General features: G+C 42.0%; 1 protein-coding gene across 1 annotated transcript in view; it reads right to left on the reverse strand.

Annotated features, from left to right (window-relative positions):
• The window catches only part of myom1b (myomesin 1b), a 210909-nt gene that overhangs the window by 165472 nt on the left and 19354 nt on the right, over positions 1 to 26083 (reverse strand). Inside the window, exons 4-6 of the mRNA XM_078540637.1 lie at positions 20198 to 20393; positions 14611 to 14768; positions 6529 to 6621 (exon numbers count right to left, since the gene is read on the reverse strand). Of these exons, the coding sequence (XP_078396763.1) occupies positions 6529 to 6621; positions 14611 to 14768; positions 20198 to 20393 (447 nt within the window). The remainder of the gene's footprint in view (positions 1 to 6528; positions 6622 to 14610; positions 14769 to 20197; positions 20394 to 26083) is intronic.

The following is a 26083-nucleotide window of genomic DNA, read 5'->3' on the forward strand; positions in this document are numbered from 1 at the left end:
GGCGAATCGCATAACTAGGGTTGTAGATAGGGCTTTAAACTAAATAGTCGGGGGAGGGTTCAGTTGCATGTAAATATAAAAAAATCAAAGTTTAAGGAGAGGATAAGAGTGCAGGTTAGTGACGAGGCTGATTGTTACCAAAAAGTGAAAGGAAGGGACAGAGTGTGTGAATGCCATATTGCACCAAAGAATCAGGTAAGAGTAGGGAAAATTGACAATAGGGAAAACCTAAAGGCTTTGTACCTGAATGCGTGTAGTTTTCGGAATAAAACTAATGAGTTAACAGTGCAAATAGAGATAGAGATAAATAGTTATGATTTGGTGGCAATTACTGAGACGTGGTTACAGGGAGAACAAGTTTGGGAGTTGAATATCCAAGGGTACTCAGTGTTTCAGAAGGATAGGCAGGGAGGAAAAGGAGGTGGTGTAACTTTGTTAGTAAAGAAAGAGATCAGTGCTATAGTGAGGAATGATATAGGCACTGGAGAGCAAGACATAGAGTCAGTCTGGGTAGAAGTAAGAAATAGCAAGGGAAAGAAGTCCCTGGTGGAAGTAATCTATAGGTCCCCAAACAGTAGTTCAGCAGTAGGGCACAGTATAAACCAGGAGTATATAAACTGGGAGCATGTAAGAAAGGCACGGCAATAATCATGGGTGAATTTAATATGCCTATAGACTGGACTAATCAAATTGGCAAGGGTAGCCTCGAAGGAGAGTTCATAGAGTGTATTAGAGATTGTTTCTTGGAGCAATATGTTGTGGAACCAATCAGGAAGCAGGCTATTCTGGATTTGGTTTTGTGTAATGAGATGGGATTAATTAATGATCTCATAGTAAAGGATCCTCTAGGGAAGAGTGATCATAGCATGCTAGAATTTCAAGTTCAGTTTGAGAGCAAGAAACTTGAGTCCCACACTAGTGTTCTGGAGTTAAACAAAGGTAATTACATAGGCATGAGGGCAGATTTGGCCCTAGTGGATTGGGCAGGAAGACTACAAGGCAGGACAGTTGATGAGCAGTGGCAGATATTTAAGGAGATATTCAAATCCTCCCAAGTAAAATATATTCCAAAGAAGAAGAAAGATGGTAAGAGGTGGGAAAAGCATCCATGGCTAGGCAAGGAAGTTAAAGATAATGTAAAGGCAAAAACTAAGGCATACCAAATTGCAAAGGTCAGTGGCAGGCTGGAAGATTGGGAAGCTTTTAAAGATCAACAAAGGGTTACTAAAAAAATAATAAAAAGAGCAAAGGTAAATTATGAAAGAAAACTATCGCAAAATGTAAAAACTGATAGCAAAAACTTCTACGAGTATATAAAAGGAAAGAGAGTAGCTAATGTGAATATTGGTCCCTTGGAGGATGAGACCAGGGAGTTAATAGTGGGGAACGCAGAAATGGCAGAGATGCTTAATCAATATTTTGCCTCAATTTTCACGGTGAAGGACATTAGTACAACCCCAATAGTAACAGGTAGTGCAAAGGGCATAGAGAAGAAGGAACTTAGAACAATCAACATCACTAGAGAAAAAGTAATGAGCAAACTATTGGGATTAAAGGGTAACAAGTCCCCAGGACATCAGGTCCTGCATCCCAGGATCTTAAAGGAAGTGGCAGTGGAGATAGTGGATGCATTGACTATAATATTCCAAAATTCCCTGGATTCCGGAAAGGATCCAGAGGATTGGAAAAATGCTAATATAATGCCTTATTCAAAAAGCGAGGGAGGCAGAAAGTAGGAAACTATAGACCAGTTAGTTCAGCGTCTGTTGTTGGGAAATTGTTGGAATCCATTATTAAGGAAGTAGTAATGGGGCATTTGGAAAGTCAAAATGCAATCCATCAGGGTCAGCATGGTTTTATGAAGAGTAAATCGTGTTTGACTAATTTACTAGAGCTCTTTGAAGATGTGACAAGTAAAGTGGATAATGGGGACCCTGTAGATGTAGTATATCTGGACTTCCAGAAGGTCTTTGATAAGGTGCCGCACAAAAGATTAATACACAAGATAAGATCACATGGAGTTAGGGGTAATATATTAGCTTGGATAGAGAATTGGTTAACCAACAGAAAGCAGAGAGTCAGGATAAATGGGTCTTTTTCTGGATGGCAAGCTGTAACTAGTGGGATGCCACAGGGTTCAGTCCTTGGGCCCCAACTACTTACAATCGAAATTAATGTCTTGGATTCAGGGATAGAAGGTATTATAGCTAAATTTGCAGATTACACCAAAATAGGTGGGAAAGTAAGTTGCAATGAAGAGATAAGAAATTTACAAATGGATATGAACAGATTAGGTGAATGGGCCAAAATTTGGCAGATTGAGTTTAACATGGATAAGTGTGAGGTTATCCATTTTGGTTGGAAGAATAAAAAGGCGACTTATTATTTAAATGATGAGAAACTTCATAATGCTTCAGTACAGAGGGATCTGAGTGTCCTCGTGCATGAATCACTGAAAGCTAGTATGCAGGTAATAAGGAAGGCAAATGGAATTTTGGCATTTATTGCTAAAGGAATAGAGTATAAAAATAGGGAAGTGTTGTTGCAACTGTACAAGGCATTGGTGAGACCACACCTGGAGTACTGTGCACAGTTTTGATCCTCTTACTTGAGGAAGGATGTAGTTGCATTGGAGGCGGTTCAGAGAAGGTTCACTAGATTGATTCCAGAGGTGCGGGGCTTGTCTTATGAGGAGAGATTGAGCAGTTTAGACCTATACTCGCTAGAGTTTAGAAGGATGAGAGGAGATCTAATTGAGGCATATAAGATGCTAAAGGGGATAGACAAAGTAGACGTGGAGCGGATGTTTCCCCTTGTGGAGAGGCCATAGTTTTAGGCTAAGGGGTGGTAGATTTAAATCAGAGATGAGGAGGAATTACTTTTCTCAAAGAGTCTTGAATCTATGGAATTCACTACCTCAGAGTGCATTGGATGCCGGGACGCTGAATAAATTTAAGGAGGAGATAGACAGATTTTTAATTAGTAACAGGTTGAAAGGCTACGAGGAGAGGGCGGGAAATTGGAAATTGGAGTTGAGGCCGAAATGAGATCAGCCATGATCGTATTGAATGGCGGGACAGGCTCGAAGGGCTGAATTGCCTACTCCTGCTCCTAGTTCTTATGTTCTTATGTTCTTTCTCAAGAGAAGGACATGTCTGACTAAGTTATTTGAATGTTTTGAGGAAGTAACAAGGAGAGTTGATGAGAATGGTATATTTAATGTATTTAATGCATGGATTTGAGCAAGCCATTTGACAAGGTCCCACATGGCAGACTGGTCAGTAAATTAAATGTTTATTGGATCAAAGGGCAGTAAATTGGATCCAAAATTGCCCCAATGGTAGGAAGCGAGGGGTTATGGTGGGTTGGTATTTTTGTGACTGGTCAGCTGTTTCCAGTGGGGTTCCGCAGGACTCAGCTCTAGGTCCCTTCATGTTCGTGGCATATATCAAAGATTTAGACTTGAATGCAGGGAGCATGATTAGTTTGCAGATGATATAAAAATTGATCATATGGTTGATAGTGAAGGGGAAAGCTGCAGACTGCTGGAAGATATCAATGGACTGGTCAGGTGAGCAGAAAAGTGGCAAATGGGACTCTATCCAGAAAAGTATGAGATAATGCATTTGGGGAGGGCAAACAAGGCAAAGGAATACTCAACAAATGGTAGGATTCTGAAGTGGACAGGAACAGAGGATCTACAGATTCCTGAAGGTGGCAAAAGAGGTAGATAAGGTAGTCGAGCATAGGGGATGCTTTCATTTATTGACCAGGGCCTAGAGTAAGAGCAGCGGTGTAATGCTAGAACTATATAAAACACTAGTTAGATTGCAACTAGAGTACTGCATACAGCTTTGGTCACTGGATTACAGGAAGCATATGATCACACTAGAAAGGGTACAGAATGGAATTACAAGGATGTTGCCAGGAAGGGAGAAGTTTAACCAAGAGGAAAAATTAGATAGGCTGAGATTGGTTTCTTTGGAACAGAGAAGGCTGAGGAAAGATTTAAATAAAGTGTACAAAATTAAAGTGCCTAGGTTGAATAAATAGGATGGAATGGACCTATTTCCGTTTGCTGACAGGTCATTAACCAGGTGGCATAAATTTAAAGTAATTGGTGGAAGGATTAGAGGGGAGCTGAGGAGCAATTTTTTCACCCAGAGGGTGGTAGGGGTCCGGAACTCCCTGCCTGAAAGGGTGGTAGAGGCAGAAACCATTATTACATTTAGAAAAATATCTGAATATGCACTTGAGGTGCGGTAACCTACAGGGCTACCAAACAAGCGCTGGAAGGTAGGATTTGTCTGGAAAGCTCTTCTTTAGCTGGCATGGACATGATGGGCCAAATGGTCTCCTTCCGTGCCATAAATCTTTCTGTTTATTTCTATGTTTTCAATGGGGAGTACTGAAATATGCTACATACTTGCAAATTCTTCTTCAAACAAAATCAAAACTAAAGCATAATTTTTACCTAAATTTCATTTTTGCCGAATGTAACACTTTCTTCCATTCTTAAAAAAGATTTTTCTGAACCCAAGTGTAAAATGATCTGCACATGCCAATCTTTTATTTCCCTCTTCTATATTTTTGTCATACCTAAATTAAGTAGCTAAATATGAACACCTGAATTATTGACAAAATGATACTTGTCAAACTATTCTGGACCGTCACTTAATGGCCCAAATATCAATTTATTGCAAGTCTAAGATAATGATTATTAATGTTATAAAACCAATTCTTAAGCCTATAGAAAAATTTTTTAAAATAAAAATGAAAACATACAAAACCTGAAAGTTATAATTACAAACATTAGGATATAAAGCCTTAATGCATTTGGCTGAATTTCATTTGTCCACTATTTTAGCAGAGGTTTTTAATCAAGGGGTTTATGTCTCCATTAAAATAACTATAAGCATTAAGTGTATGACATTCATAATTCATGTAGAGTAACTTCAAGGCCGTTGTTCTAATTATCTGGGTCATGTCATAATTGACAGTAACTTGTAACCTGGCTTTATTCTAAGAAAATTTTGAAAAGAATTAAGTCTTTATAGCATGCAAGTAACACAGTAATCTGAATATTCAACTTGTATCAGATTGTATTCTGGTTGTGAATCTAACTGTTGTACCTTGCCTCCAAATGAGTGACAATTTCTAACACTTCTCTCTTTACTTATTTGGTGGTACTGCTGCTACCCAGATTTCTCCTTTACAGTTGATCCTCCAAGTGCTTGCATTCAGTCAAGTACCTTGACTGCCAGGAACAGGTCCCATAATTTTCCAGTGTGCATTTGCGACATGCAAGATAACTCGTCACATGTAACAGTTTGGAAAATGCCATTTGTTCAGCCTGGAAAGCAGGTGAACAAGTCACCTGTAAAGGCAGAAGCTGCAGGCTGCTGAAGTCAGCAGCCTATTATAACAGAGCAATTGTCAGTTTTACTGTGAAATCCAAACATAGCATTTGCACCATTCACAATTTCGTTAACAGCTTATCAAATTTACAACAGCCAGAATTTGCTGTCAAATTAACAGTGAAGCTAAATGGTGCTTGCCATTATCCATGGGTAGATGATACAGCAACATCAGGCGAGGAGCAGATACACCGTTAAATGTAAATATTTAAATGTTGCTGCCCGATTTGCACCACTTTCCCATTTGCGGAAATGCTATTTTCACAAAGCTCAGCATCAACATGCATTGAATGTCATGCAGTTACTGTATATGTGTGGTAGATATAAACTAAATCTGCCACAGATTTTTAGGGCTGTGTAAGAACACTTTTATTGACACTATAAATGTGAATTGCTGCCAACCAACTTCTCTGGCACTGAAAATTAATTATTGCAAGTATGGAGTCTTACTCCTTCACATTTTGAATTTTTTGGGGAGATTTTAAAAATGTCAATTTCAAGTTTTTTTTTATACTTTTCCTGCTTCATTTTTCTCCCTCTCAATCAAATCTTTCTTTCCTTTCCTTTTTCTGTACCTGATCTAACATTGAATTCACCCACTTTAACTCTTCTCAGTTCTTCCTTTGTTCAGTTCACAATTGTTAAATCTAATTGATTAAGGGGATTTTGTTGTTTGCTCTGTTCGTGCATGCCCTGCATCCCTCGCTGAACAGTTACCAGCTTGCATTTACAGCAATGTTGTGGGCAAAAATGCAGACAATGTTAAATGCTCCACTCCAGCAAATTCTGGCCCACTCATTGGTATGTGCAACAGGGAAAGGTAGGAAAGAAAGAGATAAATTGATTATCTCACTCCATCTATCAGAGTTACTAGTGCCCATTAAGATTTGTGCATTATTAAGAAATTGTAAACAGAAGTACAACTGTCAAGACTCTTTGCAAAACATCTGACTGCTAATAATGGACTCTTGTTAGATACAATTTCCCATCTCCATTAGTGTCTAAGTCACGCTGCAGCTGTTACTGAATTATTGACAGAATTACCAACATTATTTCCTCTTTTAACACAAACTAATTGATCTTAGATTAAAGAAAGAAAATAGCTTCTCACTTGTTAATTTCCAAAGAATGAACACCATATTTACTGTTGATGACGTATTTCCCAGGATCAGTGTGGACATTGATGGACACATTGTTTTTGTACCTGAGTGTTGGAATAAAAATGGAGTTAAAATGTAAACTTGGTAAGTATCACTACTGCTTTACACTAATACTTTTCCCAATCATGAACATTATATAGGCAAGTAAACAGTAATGAATCCAAAAATAAAAGGTATATCAACACCAATTCCTAAAAATAATTTAAATAAAAATGTTGTTCAGTACTGCTCAGTAGCATGGTTTTATTAAGAAATGTGTTCTATTCACATTCTGATAAATCCTATGTTCTATAGGCTGAGGCAAAATCAGTCCAGCTCTTAATGGGCACTGGTCCACAACTGGCAGTTCTAATCAGACAGGATGTAAGGATAACTGGGGTAGAAAGTGGAAACGGGAAACAATAACCTTTGTTCCAGAAAGGATGTTTCAGAAATACGCTTTATTATTATCAGTCATGCTTTCAGCTGCCTGGGCCCAAAACCTGGGCCAGGAATCTCGTGTCAACATCTTCCACCCTCTGACTTAATTGGGGGAGGTTTTGCCGTCACCGGGTGACTGAAGTGGGGCCCCTCCCATGATTCAGTGGGCCCAGCCGCCATTGTTCCTGTCACAATTAGCTGCATTAAACCCAGCCCAAAGAGAGGATAGAGAAAAGATTAGCAGACAACAATAAATTAAATCCTATTAAGGACCCAGTGGAAATTTTCATGTAGAGGCAGAGGACATGGCTAACGTATTAAATGAATACTTTGCACTAAGCGGATGTTGTAAAGGTTATTTTAAAGAAGAAAGGTAGTTATGGACAAGATAATAATAGATAGCAAAGACCTACCAAAAAGATGATTACTGGAAGTTGGAAGGCTGGCATTTATATACTGACTTTCAAAACCACGAGATATCTGAAAGTGTTTTATAGCCAATGAAGTACTTTTGAAGTGTAGTCACTGTTGTAATGTAGGAAATGCAGCATCAAATTTGCACACAGCAAGCTCCCATAAACAGCAATGTGATAATAAGCAGACCAGATAACCTGTTTTTGTGATGTTCATTAAGGGAATAATATTGGGCAGGATACCAGAGATAACTCCCTTGCCCTTCTTTGAAATACTGTGACAGGATCTTTAACATCTAAAGAGGGCAGGCAGAGCCTCGATTAGTTTAACATCTCATATGTAAGCAGCACCTCTAACAGTGAGCACTCCTTCAATACTGCACTAGAGTGCTCAAGTCCTGGACTGGAATATTCCCATCCCCGATTGGATGGGAACGGTAGAGGGACAGCAAACAAAATGGCTGTTGAGTGGCCTGGCTGGAAATCCCACCTCCATTTCCATCATCTGCTATTTTCCCGCGGGTGGGGGATCGAGCAGACCCTGAATAGGCTCGTTCCTATTAACAAGCTAATTTACATGCCCATCTCAGGAAAATTCTGCAATTTTCAGTGAGGCAACCACGGAGTTCAGCAGCTGTCAGGTTTCAGGTGAGTTGCATGGAGGCAAGAACAATGAGTTGGTAGCGAAGAGATTTTAAAAATATAAATAAAATGGTTTTGCCAATCAGAATTTAACGGGTTCAAATTCTAATTCTCCCTGTATTTCAATTTGATAACTGAGTTTTACGCTTTTGGTTATCAGGTTCATGTTGTCCGGCGAGCGCTAGCTGCCCCCTTGATATTAACACGTTTGTTGGTGCTTGAAACTATACAGGCAGAGAGACCAATTGACTGAACAAACACTGATAGTTTATTGGAACAAAGGACAGAGCACTAACACAATGTATGCTTCTTCAATCACCTTCAGCTCTAAACTTACAGGCCAGAAACTTACCTGTGTAAGTTTCTTTCAGGAATCACTGGAGTCAGGGAGGGTCCCAGAGGACTGGAAAATCGCTAATGTAACCCCCCTATTTAAGAAGGGAGTGAGGCAAAAGACGGGAAATTACAGGCCAATTAGCATGACCTCGGTCGTTGGTAAGATTTTAGAGTCCATTATTAAGGATGAGATTTCAGAATACTTGGAAGTGCGTGGTAAAATTGGGCAAAGTCAGCATGGTTTCATCAAGGGGAGGTCATGCCTGACAAATCTGTTAGAATTCTTTGTGGAGGTAACGAGTAGGTTAGACAAAGGAGAGCCAATGGATGTTATCTACTTGGACTTCCAGAAGGCCTTTGACAAGGTGCCACACAGGAAGCTGCTCAGTAAGATAAGAGCCCATGGTGTTAGAGGCAAGGTACTAGCATGGATAGAAGATTGGCTGTCTAGCAGGAGACAGAGAGTGGGAATAAGGGGGTCCTTCTCAGGATGCCAGCCGATGACTAGTGGGGTCAGGAGGGGTCAGTGTTGGGACCACAACTTTTCACTTTATACATTAATGATCTAGATGAAGGAACTGAGGGCATCCTGGCTAAGTTTGCAGATGATACAAAGATAGGTGGAGGGACAGGTAGTATTGAGGAGGCGGGGAGGCTGCAGAAGGATTTGGACAGGTTAGGAGAATGGGCAAAGAAGTGGCACATGGAATACAACGTGGGCAAGTGTGAGGTCATGCACTTCGGTAGGAAGAATAGAGGCATAGACTATTTTCTAAATGGGGAGAGAATTCAGAAATCTGGAGTGCAAAGGGACTTGGGAGTCCTAGTCCAGGATTCTCTTAAGGTTAACTTGCAGGTTGAGTCGGTAGTTAGGAAGGCAAATGCAATGTTGGCATTTATTTCGAGAGGACTAGAATATAAAAGCAGGGATGTGCTGCTGAGGCTTTATAAGGCTCTGGTCAGACCACATTTAGAATATTGTGAGCAATTTTGGGCCCCGTATCTCAGGAAGGATGTGCTGGCCCTGGAGAGGGTCCAGAGGAGGTTCACGAGAATGATCCCAGGAATGAAAGGTTTAACATATGAGGAACATTTGAGGACTCTGGGTCTATACTCGTTGGAGTTTAGAAGGATGAGGAGGGATCTAATTGAAACTTACAGAATACTGAAAGGCCTGGATAGAGTGGACGTGGGGAAGATGTTTCCATTTGTAGGAGAGACTAGGACCCGAGGGCACAGCCTCAGAGTAAAGGGAAGACCTTTTAGAACAGAGATGAGGAGAAATTTCCTTAGCTAGAGAGTGGTGAATCTATGGAATTCATTGCCACAGAAGGCTGTGGAGGCCAGGTCACTGAGTGTATTTAAGACCGAGATAGATAGGTTCTTGATTGGTAAGGGGATCAAAGGTTGCGGGGAGAAGACGGGAGAATGGGGTTGAGAAACTTATCAGCCATGATTGAATGGTGGAGCAGACTCGATGGGCCGAATGGCCTAATTTCTGCTCCTATGTCTTATGGTCTGTGTCGAGCAAGCTGGGTGGGAGCGGGCGGGGGCGGGCGCAGAGCCAATCACTGCCTGCAGTCGGCTGTGCACTGCCATTTTATGTGGGCATGCCAATTAAGGCCCGCCCAGCGTGACGAGCAGCCAGTAGTGCGCAGCACTACCTGTGCAGGCGGTGGGGGGAGGAGGGAGAGTCAGGGCCTGCGAAAGAGCTCAGAAATCTTCCTGAGGCAGCTCCGTGCCTCAGGGAGATTAAGTACATACTGAAATTTTTGAATAAGGAAAAATAAAAATTATTTACACATGCCTCCTAATGTGACAGTGTCCCATGAGCTGGGACATGTTTATGAATTGTGCAAAAATTATTTATTTATTTAATAAAACCTTCAGGAAATCTCATCCCACCTGTGGATGACGTTTCCTGAAAAACGTAAAGGCCGCTTGGGCTCTTCACCTGCCCATCAACCTTAAGGTTGGACGGGCAGCGTTGATAAGGCCTCAAAGGTAGTGATCTCAGGATTACTACCAGTGCCAAGTACTAGTCAGAGTAGAAATAGCAGGATATATCGGATAAATATGTGGCTGAAGAGATGGTGTGAAGGGGAGGGTTTCAAATTCCTGGGGCATTGGGACCGGTTCTGGGGGAGGTGGAACCAGTACAAACTGGATGGGTTACACCTGGGCAGGACCAGGCCTGATGTCCTAGGGGGAATATTTGCTAGAGTGGTTGGGGAGGGTTTAAACTAAAATGGCAGGGGGATAGGAATCTATGCAAGGAGTCAGAGGAGGGGGAATCAAGGGCAAGAACAAAAGACAGAAAGGGGGATAAGAAAAGCGATAGGCAAAGAAATCAAGGGCAAAAATCAAACAGGGCCTCAGTGAAAAATAGTGGGAATGCGACAAGTAATGTTAAAAAGACAAGCCAGAAGGCTTTGTGCCTTAACGCGAGGAGCATTCGCAATAAAGTGGATGAATTAACCACGCAAATAGATGTAAACAGGTATGATATAGTTGGGATTACAGAGACTTGGCTGCAGGGTGACCAGGGATGGGAACTGAACATCCAGGGGTATTCAGTATTTAGGAAGGACAGACAAAAAGGAAAAGGCAGTGGACTTGTATTGCTGGTTAAAGAGGAAATTAACACAATAGTGAGGAAAGATATTAGCTCCGATGATGTGGAATCTTTATGGTTAGAGCTGAGAAACACTAAGGGGCAAAATACGTTAGTGGGGGTTGTATATAGACCCCCAAACTGTAGTGGTGATGTTGGGAATGGCATTAAACAGGAAATTAGAGACGCATGCAATAAAGGAACATCTGTAATTATGGGTGACTTTAATTTGCATATAGATTGGGCAAATCAAATTAGTAACAATACCATAGAGGAGGAATTCCTGGAGTGTATATGGGATGGTTTTCTGGACCAATACGTTGAGGAACCAACTAGAGAACAGGCCATCCTAGACTGGGTATTGTGAAATGAGAAAGGAATAATTGGCAATCTAGTTGTGCGAGGCCCCTTGAGGATGAGCGACCATAATATGATAGAATTCTTCATCAAGATGGAGAGTGACATAGTTGATTCTGAGACTAGGGTCCTGAATCTTAATAAAGGAAACTACAATGGTATGAGATGCAAGTTGGCGATGATGGATTGGGAAATGTTACTTAAAGGGATGACGGTGGATAGGCAATGGCAAACATTCAAAGAACACATGGGTGAACTGCAACAATTGTTTATTCCTGTCTGGTGCAAAAGTAAAATAGGAAAGCTGCCAAACCATGGCTTACAAGGGAAATTAGAGATAGCATTAGATCCAAGGAAGAGGCATACAAATTGGCCAGAAAAAACAACAAACCTGAGGATTGGGAGCACTTTAGAATTCAGCAAAGGAGAATCAAGGGATTGATTAAGAAGGGGAAAATAGAGTATGAGAGTAAACTTGCGGGGAACATAAAAACTGACTGTAAAAGTTTCTATCGGTATGTGAAGAGAAAAAGATCGGTGAAGACACATGTAGGTCCCTTACAGTCAGAAACAGGGGAATTTCTAATGGGGAACAAAGAAATGGCTGACCAACTAAATATATACTTTTGTTCTGTCTTCACAAAGGAGGACACTAATAACATACCAGAAATGTTGGGGAACACAGGGTTTAGTGAGAGGGAGGAACTGAAAGAAATCAGTATTAGTAGGGAAATGGTGTTGGAGAAATTGATGGGATTGAAAGCCGATAAAACCCCAGGGCCTGATAATCTACATCCCAGAGTACCTAAGGAAGTAGCCCTAGAAATAGTGGATGCATTCGTGGTCATCTTCCGAGATTCTATTGACTCTTGAACAGTTCCTACAGATTGGAGGGTAGCTAATATAACCCTACTATTTAAAAAGGGAGGTCAAGAGAAAACAGAGAATTATAGACCAGTCAGCCTGACGTCGGTAGTGGGGAAAATTCTAGAGTCCATTATAAAAGATTTAATAACTGAGCACTTGGGAAACAGTGGTAGAATCAGACAGAGTCAGCATGGATTTACAAAAGGGAAATCATGCTTGACAAATCTACTGGAGTTTTTCGGGAATGTAACTAGTGGAGTTGATGAGGGGGAGCCAGTGGATGTGGTTTATTCGGACTTTCAGGAGGCTTTCGACAAAGTCCCACATAAGAGATTAGCATATAAAATTAAAGCGCATGGGATTGGGGGTAGTGTATTGAGATGGATGGAAAACTGGTTGGTAGACAGGAAACAAAGAGTAGCAATAAATGGGTCTTTTTCCGAATGGCAGGCAGTGACTAGTAGGGTACAGTAGGGATCGGTGCTGGGACCCCAGTTATTCACAATATATATTAATGATTTAGATGAGGGAACTAAATGTAATATCTCCAAATTTGCAGATGACACAAAGCTGGGTTGGAGGGTGAGCTGTGAGGAGGATGCAGAGATGCTTCAGTGTGATTTGGACAAGCTGAGTGAGTGGGCAAATGCATGGCAGATGCAGTATAATGTGGATAAATGTGAGGTTATCCACTTTGGTAGCAAAAACAGGAAGGCAGATTATTATCTGAATGGCTATAAATTGAGAGAGGGGAATGTGCATCAAGACCTGGGTGTCCTCGAACACCAGTCGCTAAAGGTAAGCATGCAGGTGCAGCAGGCAGTAAAGAAGGCAAATGGTATGTTGGCCTTCATAGCCAGAGGATTCGAGTACAGGAGCAGGGATGTCTTGCTGCAATTATACAGGGCCTTGGTGAGACCACGCTTGGAATATTGTGTGCAGTTTTGGTCTCCTTATCTGAGGAAGGATGTTCTTGCTATAGAGGGAGCGCAGCGAAGGTTTACCAGACTGATTCCTGGGATGGCGGGACTGACATATGAAGAGAGATTGAGTTGGTTAGGATATTCGCTGGAGTTCAGAAGAATGTGGGGGGATCTCACAGAAACCTATAAAATTCTAACAGGACTAGACATGGTAGGTGCAGGAAGGATGTTCCCGATGGTGGGGGAGTCCAGAACCAGGGGTCACAGTCTGAGGATAGGGGGTAGACCATTTAGGACTGAGATGAGGAGAAATTTCTTCACCCAGAGAGTGGTGAGCCTGTGGAATTCGCTACCACAGAAAGTAGTTGAGGCCAAAACATTGTGTGTTTTCAAGAAGGAGTTAGATATAGCTCTTGGGGCGAAAGGGATCAAAGGATATGGGGAGAAAGCGGGAGCAGGCTTTTGAGTTGGATGATCAGCCATGATCATAATGAATGGCGGAACAGGCTCAAAGGGCCGAATGGCCTTCTCCTGCTCCTATTTTCTATGTTTCTATGTTTCTATGAAAATTACTTTAATTGGTTTTTTTAATGGCATTAACAGGCCTTTGACAGTTCAGCGGGCGTGCAGCTGCCTCCGGCCTGCGCCCGCCGAATTAAAGATCTAAATGACGCATGGTGACGTCACCGTGCATCATTTTATGCAACGGCAAGTCGGGCCCGCCCCCGCACGCCAACGTCAAAATTCTGGCCCATGTCTAAGAAGGCTTTTAGTTCTGTAGTGCTTTTCAGTGCAGGTGCCTTGCGAATAGCCTTGACCTTTTCTTCCACAAAGATGCAGGCCCTGCGTGTTGACTTTATGGCCCAAGTAAACTACCTCTATAGCTTGGAAAACACATTCTTCTCATTTCAAGCATACCCCCAATTATGAGAAGTGTATCAGCACCTCCTCCAAATTAGCTGTTTTCATCAGTTAGTCCAGTGACTAAGACATCATCCAGATAAACATCGACATGGGGCAGAACCTGAAGCAGATTTTCCATGGTACTTTGCAAAATAGCACACGCTGATGAGACTGCAAAGGGTAGTCAAATATATTGATACAATCCTCGATGTGTATTGATGGTCACAAATTCCCTAGAGCCTTCTTCCAACTCTACCTGCTGGTGGGCATGGCTCATGTTGAGTTTTAAATATGTGCTGCCCCATGTCAATTTCGAATATAATTCTTCAATCTCACGTATCGGGTGTCAATCAAGTTTGGCTATGCTGTTTACAATATTTAGCCTGAAGCTCTCCTTTCAAATCCATATGACCTTAGTAATACATTTAGAAAGATAAGGTAGAGCTGACTGCGTTTTCATAGTTTACTTTCTCTAAATAGGTAGAATTTTATCTTGCTTTGGTAGACAAATAGGATGGGGTGATGTATTGTCTGTATATAATAAAAGTCATTACTTACCATGTAACCCGAGGCTCAGGCCAACCTGAGACAGTGCAGTGTAACTTCACATTCTGCTTCTCCCAGACAGTGTGAGATCTTGGCTTGATTATAAACTCAGGCATACGAAGCAGGCTGTCCTCTCTCAGTCTTCTGTGAAATTCTTGAGTATCGTAAATCTGAGGTGAGACACAGAAAAACATGAGGTTGACCCAGTGCAAAACATTTCAGCATTAGCAACACTGTCAGTTAAATATTGTACATCCGTTTTTACAACTTAATCAAAAAAGCAATCAAATTTGCATTCTGAAAGAAAATATTAGCATATGCAATTAAGAGAAGTCAGCATTCTTCAAGTTCTTTATGGAAAAGTATGTAGAAAACTATTATAGCCTGTCATGATGCAAGTGTCATGACAATGAGTCACTGTGGGGAAGTTTCACCCTCCTTGTGGCAGGTGGGCAGTCACATTGGGGTGGGTGAAATATCCAGTCTGTTCCCACTCGGCAGGGATTTCTACAATCTGATTATTTAGGTGGCTGGGCAGGCCATTTAAAACAGATATTAGAACACTTCCATGTACCACTGAGGGGCGTAACAGCTGTTTGGAACCCTCAGGGAAATGGGCTCCACTGAGAGGACGTGCTTGTCTCAGATTTTCCATGATATCTCATGGCCTAACCAACGGTTGCAAAAACAGTATGCAAGCCCAGTTAAACTTTTACCTCTGCGGATCTCATTATTATGACAATACGGTTGGTGGGTCTTTTCAAAAGCATTGTGAAGTTAACATGAAGAATGAATGATTTATATTGCAAATGAAAAGTTGTTGATTCCTATGGTCCATCTGTGGAAATAGACACACCAGCATCTTGGCACTAATCTTGGCCAATTCTTGTTTTTCTTTAATTTACCATTTTGCATTTACTAAATGTACTCAGATTTCAGATTCAAATTTTACTGTGGGACAGTTGGGCTTAAGACCTGCAAACTATGAGCACTGCTTTTGCATTTAACCTTTTGTAATGTGCTGGGAGGGATTATAGGTTCCTCTGCAGAGCCAATGGTAAAAGGGGCTCGCTTTCCACCCTTCTGTTTTGGCGGCCCATGAAATATTGGGGCCCAATCCCATCAGCATCACAGAAGTTCATTGTTCATTTAATATTTCACAGAGAAGGTATAGTGTGTCCTTTGTCAACTGTACATCATCAATGTAAATGCTTCTGGTGACAGGAAGAGGATGAGTTTCCAGGGGAGAGCTTCTAGGGCTGAAATGGGGTTAGCAAACTTTCTAAACTCTATCCCCCCCATCATCCAAAACCCCCAACATCGATGTGCCTTTGTTCCTCTGCTAAATTTCGAGGTTAGTAACATTTGCGTACTGTCGGAGTCACCCACACCATTTACAATATGGCTATGGTGTCCACATCAGGTCAGCACAAGAAACGTTTCAACAGGTTGTAGCCAAATCATTGCGTCAGAAAAAGGTTTGGAAAGTCCTGTTTCCAAAAAGACTACTCTCCCTACTGTAATCATTCATTAAGAGATTCCTCTCCCTTTCAAAACTGCTAAAAAAAAAGGTCTATCCTCCATCCCTGTGTCCAGTCAATCATCAACCTTTCCTTCCTCTCCAACAGACTACCCAACTGAGGACTCATAGAAACATAGCAAAATAGAAGCAGGAGTAGGTCATTTGGCCTTTCGAGCCTGTTGTGCCATTCATTATGATCATGGCTGATCCTCTATCTCAACGTCATACTCTCGCTCTCTCCCCATACCCTTTGATGCCATTAGAGCCTAGAAATCTATTTCCTTCTCAAATATATTCAGTGACCTGGCCTCCACAGTCCTCTTTGGTAGAGAATTCCACAGGTTCACCACCTTCCGAGTGAAGAAGTTTCTCCCCATCTCAGTCCTAAATGGCCAACCCATATCCTGAGATTGTGACTACTTGTTCTATATCCTCCAGCCAGAGGAAACATCATCCCTGCATCCGGTCTGTCCAGCCCCGTCAGAATTTTATACGTTTCAATGAGATCCCCTCTCATTCTTCTAAACTCCAATGAATACAGGCCTAGTTGGCCCAATATCTCCTCATACGACAATCCTACCATCCCAGGAATCAGTCTGGTGAACCTTTGTTGCACTCCCTCTATGGCAAGTATATCCTTTCTTAGGTAAGGAGACTTAGGTAAGGAAACTGCACACAATACTCCAGGTGTGGTCTCACTAAGGCCCTGTATAGCTGCAGTAAGACATCCTTGCTCCTGTATTCAAGTCCTCTCGCAATGATGACCATTTGCCTTCTTAACTGCTTGCTGCACCTGCATTCTTGCTTTCAGTGATTGATGTAGAAGGATTCCCTGGTCCCTTTGTACATCAATATTTCCCAATCTATCACCATTTAAATAATACTCTGCCATTCTGTTTTTCCTACCAAAGTGGAAAACTTCACATATTTCCACATTATACTGCATCTGCCATGTATTTGCCCACTCACTCAACTTGTCGAAATCACCTTGAAGCCTCTTAACATTCTCCTCACCACTCACATTCCCACTTAGTTCTGTGTCGTCAGAAAACTTGGAAATATTACATTTGGCTCCCTCATCCAAATCATTGATATATATTGTGAATAGCTGGGGCCCAAGCAGTGAACCCTGGGTACCCCACTCGTCATCGCCTGCCATTCTGATAAAGACCCATTTATTCCTACTCTCTATTTCCTGGCTGTTAACCAATTCTCAATCCATGGCAATATATTACCCCCAATCCCATGTGCTTTAAATTTGCACACTAATCTCTTATGTGGGACTTTATCAAAAGCTTGTTGATGTAGATGTAGATGATCAGGTCCTGGGGATTTATTGGCTTTCAGTCCCATTAATTTCTCCAGCACTGTTTTCTTAGTAATACTAATTTCCTTCAATTCCTCCTTCTCACTAGACCTTTGGTTCCCTAGTATTTCTGGGAAGTTATTTGTGTCTTCCTTCTAAAAGACACTTCCCCACTGCTTCCTATTCAATTTCTTCAGTCTGGTTCCAATTGGCTGCAGCACCGAGACCACCCTCATTAAATTCTATAATGTTATGTGCAATTGTGACCATAGCACATAATCCATCACCATCCCACTCATCTTGTCTGCAACATTCTATATTCATCATCCTCTACCAGCTCCTCTGTCGTCAGCATTCATGGCACTACCTATGCCTGGTTTTATTGCTACCTTCTCCTTTGCACTCAGCACATCTCCTGCAATGCCTTCTTTTGTAGTACCCTTGTGGGCTCGTTGGTCTTTTAACCACATGGGTCCTCCTATTCTTCATCTATATGTTACCCCTCAGTGACAATCCCCATTAGCAGTCATGTCAACAATATGCAGCTTTACTATTACCTTGATTCCTTGACTGGTACTCTGCTGTTTGACCATCCATCTGAGATCAAATCATGGATGAGCCAGAACGTCCTGCAGCTCAACATTAGAGACCAAAGCTACCTTTGGTGTTTTTGAATTCTGTGCCTCATGTCCTGATTCCATCCGGCTTCTTGGATTCTCATTCAAGATTACCCTCAAGTGTCACGCTCAAACTTGAGCTGAACTTCAAACCCCACATCCATACAAAACTGTCTATTTGTACTTCCAAACATACATCCATACCTGATCCTCACTATTGTAGCAGCTCTTATTAATGCTTTTGTCACTGAATTTTTTTCAATGTCTTATTTCTCATTCCTCCAAACTCCATAAATACTAATACATCCATAAGTCTGCAACCCACATTGTGTCCCACAAAGTTCATCCCTCCTATCTCCCCTGTATCTTTGCTAACCTCTCCTCATTCCTCAGTTTTACAGACTTCAAAGCCTGTGCCCTCCAAGATTTCACTTCATCCTGCCTCAATGATCTTTTCCAGTCCTATGTCCCAGCTTGCATCCTCCATGCTTCCATCTCTGGTCAGTTACATTTCCCAATTCCAACTGTGTTACTACTGATAGCAGTCACAACACTCTAGCACTAACCCCCCCACTTCCTTCTCAATGCTCTCCATCTTGTTACATCTCTCCCCACCTTCAAAAACATCCTTAAACCTACTTGTTCAACCAAGCTTTCTGCTCTCTTAATTAAGCTCCTATTTCTGCTTTGGCCTGATGTTGAACAATGGAGAGCAATGGGATGTTCTGTTATTCTAAAGGTGCTTTGTAAATATAAGTTAATGTTATAACCATGCTTGTTAACGGGAAAAGAAGGCTATGCTAAAAAAATAATGCACACTGCTTAAAAGGGCACTGTAATTCCAACGTACTAAAATAAAGATGCAAAGGACATATTCAACGGACCTCGGGCATTAAGTTCAGAAATTTAAAGCTGCCTCCCCAGTTTTTAAATGCATTGGAACAATATAGCTCAAATTGCAAACTGTGAAGTCAGAAGCTGTAAAACTGTTTTCTTGTCAATAACACACTGAGATAGTGTCAGTAACAAGGAATTGCATTCACGCCTTCTTGGTTTATACAGCTTCTAACTGCAATGCCTTACTCTGTTGTTTGTTATTCCTCCTTTGCTGCTTTGTACATATGTAAATAGTACGTAATAATGAAGAACATCATTCATTTTAGTCAAATGGCAGATTAACTCATTACTGTGATATGCCATTGATTGTGATTTCCCACACTACTCATTCCTGCTTGCTAGACCATTCCAAAGCTCCCACTCTTTGACTTATCTCATTGCTGGCAATCATTCCTATGGTCCTGGTGGGCAGCCTTCCACTATGTGACATTCCATGCTGTCCCACCAGCCATCTGTCATTTCCTGCTAGTTTTGGGCAGGCAGCTGACCAAAGACAGGCAGATGGGGTTCCAGGATCTAAAATCTCCTGTGCCTCACAATGCCGAGATCAGGGGAATTTACTGCTTCTCTCAAACCCCTCCCACCCTGAATTAAAATTAAGAATACAGCTTCCATTCTCACCATCCAATCATCTAAGCAAGGGATTGAATGCTGTAGACTGCGTACTTTCTTTGGGCTGATCAGCCATGATTTCCCCTCTTGAAGCAATAAAGCGTGGTACAAGATATATTGTCTAAGAGGGGCAGACTCTCTGGTTTCAACAGCACAGGTACTTGCACCCACTCCTAAAATTTAAATGACTGCATTCCCTGGATTGAAGTGACAAACAGAAGTTCGAGTCTAGTGTCTTCAAGAGAGGAAGAGGACAGGAAAGGGGAAGAAAATCAGTACCACAAAGCATTTATAAATTAAGGAGTTAGGAGCAAGAAGGAAAGGAAGGCAAAACATTTTTACCCAAACAGCCGTAGAACTGAGAACTAATTACCAGCGAAGACCATTGATCTTCTGTTATTAATGGGTTCTAGAGGCAACTAGTTGTACTTTCTTAAAAGAAAGGGGTTAGGGTTAGGGTTATGGGGATATGGGGAAGAAATGAGCTGACCTATCAAAAAGAGATGGGCTTGTTGTACATAAACTTTTCCTTCTACTAAAAATTCTTATTCCTTCCACTGAAATGAACTGAGTTTTTACTGACACTACCTTTGGTTTAGTGTCTGATGCCTGCTGACTGGATTGAATACCGCTCTTTAAACTCACCTGTTTATTCAGTGAAATGTGCTCAGCAGACTCCCGGATGGCAACTTTTCTTGACCTGTGCATTGCAGTCTTCTGAACACTATGTTCTTCAGCAGCATCTCTTTGGAATAAATGAGATTCTCCATCGAAAAGATTCACTTTAGACTGTTTGATACTTTCATGTTTTGTGCCAGTAACTCCACTGATATGCTCATGGCTAAACAAAGACAAACAACACATAAGTTAAATCTTTCTTATCAACATTACTGTTTCCTATGTATAGCTTGCCCTGATTTCTTTTATCTTGTATTTCTCTTTCACGTTGTAATTGGTTACTTCAATTACATTATTGTCAATTTGCCAATGGACAAGCTAATCTGTAAGTACAGGCACATTTTATGATAACAAACTTTGCTCTTGATCTATTATAGCCTTGAAATTAAAACCATAGAACTTTACACCACTGATGGAAGTCATTCATCCCATTATGTTGATACTAGACTAATACAAAATTAGTCCCATTGCCTGCTGGCCCCCCATAGTCCTATACCTTTTCCCTGCTTCAAATATTAGTCCTACTTTCCTGTAGCAAGTGCAGGACTTTATGTCTCAACCTTGTGACAAAGCATTTGATGCTCCAGTAATAATACTTCATGTAAATACATTTCTTCTTACCTCTTACCTCACTCTCTCAAAGCCAGCATTTATTGCCCATCCCTACTTGCCCTTGAGAAGGTGGTGGTGAGCTGCCTTCTTGAACTGCTGCAGTTTGTGGTGTAGGTACACTCACAGTGCTGCCAGGGATTTTGACCCAGCGACAGTGAAGGAACAGTGATATATTTCCAAGTCAGGATGGTGAGTGTCTTGGAGGGGAGCTTCCAGGTGATGGTGTTCCCTTGTAGCTGCTGCCCTTGTCCATCTAGATAGTAGTTGTCGTAGATTTTTAAGGTGCTGCCAAAGGAGGCTTGGTGAATTTTTGCAGTGCATCTTGTAGACGGTACACACTGCTGCCACTGTGCATCGGTGGTGAAGGGAATGAATGTTTGTGGATGGGGTACCAACCAAGCAGGCTGCTTTGTCCTGGATGGTGTCAAGCTTCGGGTGTTGTTGGAGCTGCACTCATCCAGACAAGTGGAGAGTATTCTATCACAGTCCTGACTTGTGCCTTTTAGATGGAGGACAGGCTCTGGGGAGTCAGGAAGTGAGTTATTCGCCACAGGATTCCTAGCCTCTGTCCTGCTCTTGTAGTCACTGTATTTATGTGGCTAGCCCAGTTCAGTCTCTGGTCAATGGTAACCCCCAGGATGTTGATAATGGGGGATTCAGTAATGGTAATGCCATTGAATATCAAGGGGTGATTGTAAGATTCTCTCTTGTTGGGGATAGTCTTTGCCTGGCATTTGTGTGGCGCAAATGTTACTTGCCATTTGTCAGCCGAAGCCTGGATATTGCTCAAGTTTTACTGCATTTGGATATGGATTGCTTCAGTATCTGAGGAGTCATGAAAGCTGCTGAATATAGTGCAATCGTCAGCGAACATCCCCACTTCTGACCTTAAGTTCGAAGGAAGGTCATTGATGAAGCAGCTGAAGGTGGTTGGGCCTAGGATACCACCCTGAGGAGCTCCTGCAATGATGTCCTGGAATGATTAACCCGCAACAACCATAACCATTTTCCTTTGTGCTAGGTATGACTCCAATCTGTGGAGAGTTTTCCCCGATTCCCTATGACTCCGGTTTTCCTAGGGCTCCCTGATGCCACACTCAGTCAAATGCTGCCTTATGTCAAGAGCAGTCATTCTCGCCTCTGGAGTCCAGCTCTTTTGTCCATGTTTGAACCAAGGCTGTAATGAGGTCAGAAGCTGTATGACCCTGGCAGAAACCAAACTGAGCATCAGTGAGAAGGTTATTGCTAAGCAAGTGTCGCTTGATGACCCCTTCCATCACTTTACTAATAATTGAGAGTAGACTAACGGGTCAGCAACTGGCCGCGTTGGATTTGTCCTGCTTTTTGTATACAGGACATACCTGGGCAATTTTCCACATTGCTGGATAGATGTCAGTGTCGTAGGTGTACTGGAGCAGCTTGGCTAGGGGCACGGTAAGTTCTGGAGCACATGTCTTCAGTACTATTGACGGAATATTGTCAGGACCCATAGCCTTTGCAGTATCCAGTGCTGTCAGCCGTTTCTTGATCTCACATGGAGTGAATCAAATTGGCTGAAGACTGGCAACTGTGATGCTGGGGACCTCTGCAGGAGGCCAAGATGGATCACCCACTTGGCACTCCTGGCTGAAGATTGTAGCAAATGTTTCAGCCTTATACATTGCACTCATGTGCTGGGATCCTCCATCATCGAGGATGGGGATACTTGTGGAGCCTCCTCCTCTAGTGAGTTGTTTAATTGTCCACCACCATTCACGACTGGATGTGGCAGGACTGCAGAGCTTAGATCTGATCCATTGGTCTTGGAATCGCTTACCTCTGTCTATCACTTGCTGCTTATGCTGATTGGCACGCAAGTAGCCTTGTGTTGTAGCTTCACCAGGTTGACACCTCATTTTTAGGTATGCCTGGTGCTTCTCTTGGCATGCCCTCCTGCATTCTTCATTGAACCAGGATTTATCTCCTGGCTTGGTGGTAATGGTAGAGTGTGGGTTATGCCGGGCCATGAGGCTACAGATTGTGTTTGAGTACAATTCTGCTGCTGCTGATTGCCCACAGTGCCTCATGGATGCCCAGTCTTGAGTTGCTAGATCTGTTTGAAATCCATCCCATTTAGCATAGCGGTAGTGCCACACAATACGATAGAGGGTATCCTCAATGTGAAGATGGGACTTCATCTCCACAAGGATTGTATGGTGGTCACTCCTACCGATACTGTCATGGACAGATGCATCTGCAGCAGGCAAGCTGGTGAAGATGAGGTCAAGTATGATTTTCCCTCTTATTGGTTCCCTCATCACCTGCGGCAGACCCAGTCTAGCAGCTATGTCATTTAGGACTCGGCCAGCTCAGTTAGTAGTGGTGCTACCGAGCCACTCTTGATGATGGACATTGAAGTCTCCCACCCAGAGTACATCCTGCACCCTTCCACTCTCAGTGCTTTCTCCGAGTGGTGTTCAACATGGAGGAGCACTGATTCATCAGCTGTGGGTAGACGGTTCATGGTAATCAGCAGGAGCTTTCCTCCCCATATTTGACCTGATACCATGAGACTTCATGGGGGCCAGAGTCGATGTTGAGGATTCCCAGGGTAAGTCCCTCCCGACTGTATACCACTGTGCCGCCACCTCTGCTGGGTCTGCCCTGCCGGTGAGACAGGACATACCCAGGAATACTGATGGTGGTGTCTGGAACATTATCTGTAAGGTATGAATCCATGAGGATGACTATGTCAGGCTGCTGCTTGACTAGTCTGTGAGACAGCTCTCCCAATTTTGGCACTAGACCCCAGACGTTAGTAAGGAGGACTTTGCAGGGTCGACAGGACTGGGTTTGCTGTTGTAATTTCTGGTGTCTAGGTCGATGCTGGGTGGTCCATCTGGTTTCATTCCTTTTTATTAGCTTTTTAGTGGTTTGATACAACTGAGTGGCTTGTTAGGCCGTTCCATTTCAGAGGGCATTTAAGAGTAATGTGGTTGTACATTATTGAAAATCAGGATCAGGTGAGGTAAGGATGACAGATTTCCTTCCCTAAAAGACATTAGTGAATCAAATAGGTTTTTACGATAATCGACAATGGTTTCTTGGTCATCATTAGACTTTTAATTGCAGATTTTTATTGAATTCAAATTCCACCATCTGTGGTGGTGGGATTTGAACCCACATCCCCAGAGCATTACTCTGGGTCTCTGGATTACTCGTCCAATGTCAATACCATGCCACTGTCCCTTCAAGGATGCTTCACTGACCCACTAACCAGAGGAAACAGACTTTTCTTATTCAGAATGTTCATGGTGTTAAACAGCTCTATTAAATCTTCTCTTGTCTTTCTCTGATGCAGTGGAAACAGTCTCTCAAGTCTCCCAGAACTATACTTTCCCACCTCTGGGATCATCCTGCTGACTTTACACTTTAAAAGTTCTTAATGGCTTTATTTTATAATGAGGTACCAAAACTGCACATTGTAGCTCACATGTGTTTTGTACAGATGTATTATTACTTATTTACTCTTGTACTATCTGCCCCTATTTATGAAATAAAAAATTTATTGGTTTTTGTATGGTCTTATCTGCCCACCCTCACACTTCCTAGGAATTATGTATTTAAAACTGTGATCTCTCTTTTCATCACACCCTTCAGCATTCAGTACATTCTCCCATTCCTTACATTTTTTTCCACAAAATTTATTATCTTAGCTTATTCACATTAAATTGAACCTGTCACCAGTCCACCCATTCAACTAACCTTTTTACACTCTGTGAGCTGTTTGCTAACTCCCAGATTTGAGTTGTCAGCAAATTTCAAGATTGTGTCCACTGTGCCCAAAACTAAGTCATCAATATACTTCAAGAACAAAAGTGCTTCTACTCGTGACCCATAGGGAACATTTTGTCCAATCTTTCTCCAGCCCAAACAACATTCATTTGCCTTTATCCTGTATTTTATGACAACCAACTTTCTGTCAAAGCTGTTACATTTACACTCATACCATTCTCTTGATCTTTTCTAATTTGAGATATACCTTAATATGTGTCATACTTTATTAGATATTTTCTGGAAATCCACATTGGCTATATTTAATGCCTTTCCTTTATTTATCACTTTTGGGAAATAAGTCAACAACAACTTGCATTAAACATAGAAAAAGTCCCAAAGCACTTTACGAAAAGAAATACTAGGCGGGATGATCAAAAGCTTGGTTGAAGAGATGGACTTTAAGGATAGTCTTTAATGAGGAGAGGAAAGTGGGATAGCAAAGGGATTTAGAAAGCAAATTCTATGAGGTTTAGATGGCTGTATGCATGGTATAACAAAGGCAATGGGAAATGCACAAGAATATAGGGTCACAAAAATGAAAGGTTTTGGGAGTGGGGTTGTAGAGCTAGAGAAGATTACAGAGACAGAGAGGGTTGAGGCAATGTAGAGAGTTAAATGTGAGGGTGATCATTTTTAATTAGAGCCATTGAATCACCAGAGTTAATATAGGTCAACAAGGAGAGGGATGATGGGTGAGTGGGACTTGGTGCCGGATCAGATCCAGACAACAGTATGTTGAAAGGACTGAAGATCACTGAGTGTGGAAGATGGGAGGCCAGCCAGAAGAGTTAGAATAATCAAAAAGTCTGGAGGTGACAAGGGCATGGATGACAGTTTTGGTGGTAGATGAAAAGAGGCTAGGGCAGAGCCTAATGACAATAGAGATGTAGAATTTGATGGTTTTTGTGTTAGAGAAGATATGGGGTTGGAAATTCAATATGAGGTGACAGAGAATGCTGATGTTATATCACATAATAACATAAGAAATAGGAGCAGAAGTAGATCATATGGCCCGTTGAGCCTGCCCTGCCATTCAATATTATCATGGTTGATCTTCAACCTCAACTCCACTTCCCCGTCCATTTCCCATATCCCTTGATTTGCTGAGAGATCAAAACTCTTTCTATCTCAGCCTTTAATTTATTCAATGATGAAGCATCCAAACCCTCTGGGTTAGAGAATTCCAAAGATTTACAACCCTCTGAATGATGATATTTCTCCTCATCTTAGTCCTAATGATTGGCCCCCTTATCCTGAGACATGTGCCTCCGTATTCTAGACTCTCCAGCCAGGGGAAACAACCAGTCAGTATCTACCCTCTCAAGCCCTTTCAGAATCTAGCATGTTTCAATGAGATCACCTCTCAGTCTTCTAAACTCCAGAGAATATAGACCCAATTTACTCAGCCTCTTATCATTGGACAAC

Source organism: Cetorhinus maximus, chromosome 4 (assembly GCF_964194155.1).
Source record: "Cetorhinus maximus chromosome 4, sCetMax3.hap1.1, whole genome shotgun sequence".
In the NCBI taxonomy this organism is placed as follows: Eukaryota; Metazoa; Chordata; class Chondrichthyes; order Lamniformes; family Cetorhinidae; genus Cetorhinus; species Cetorhinus maximus.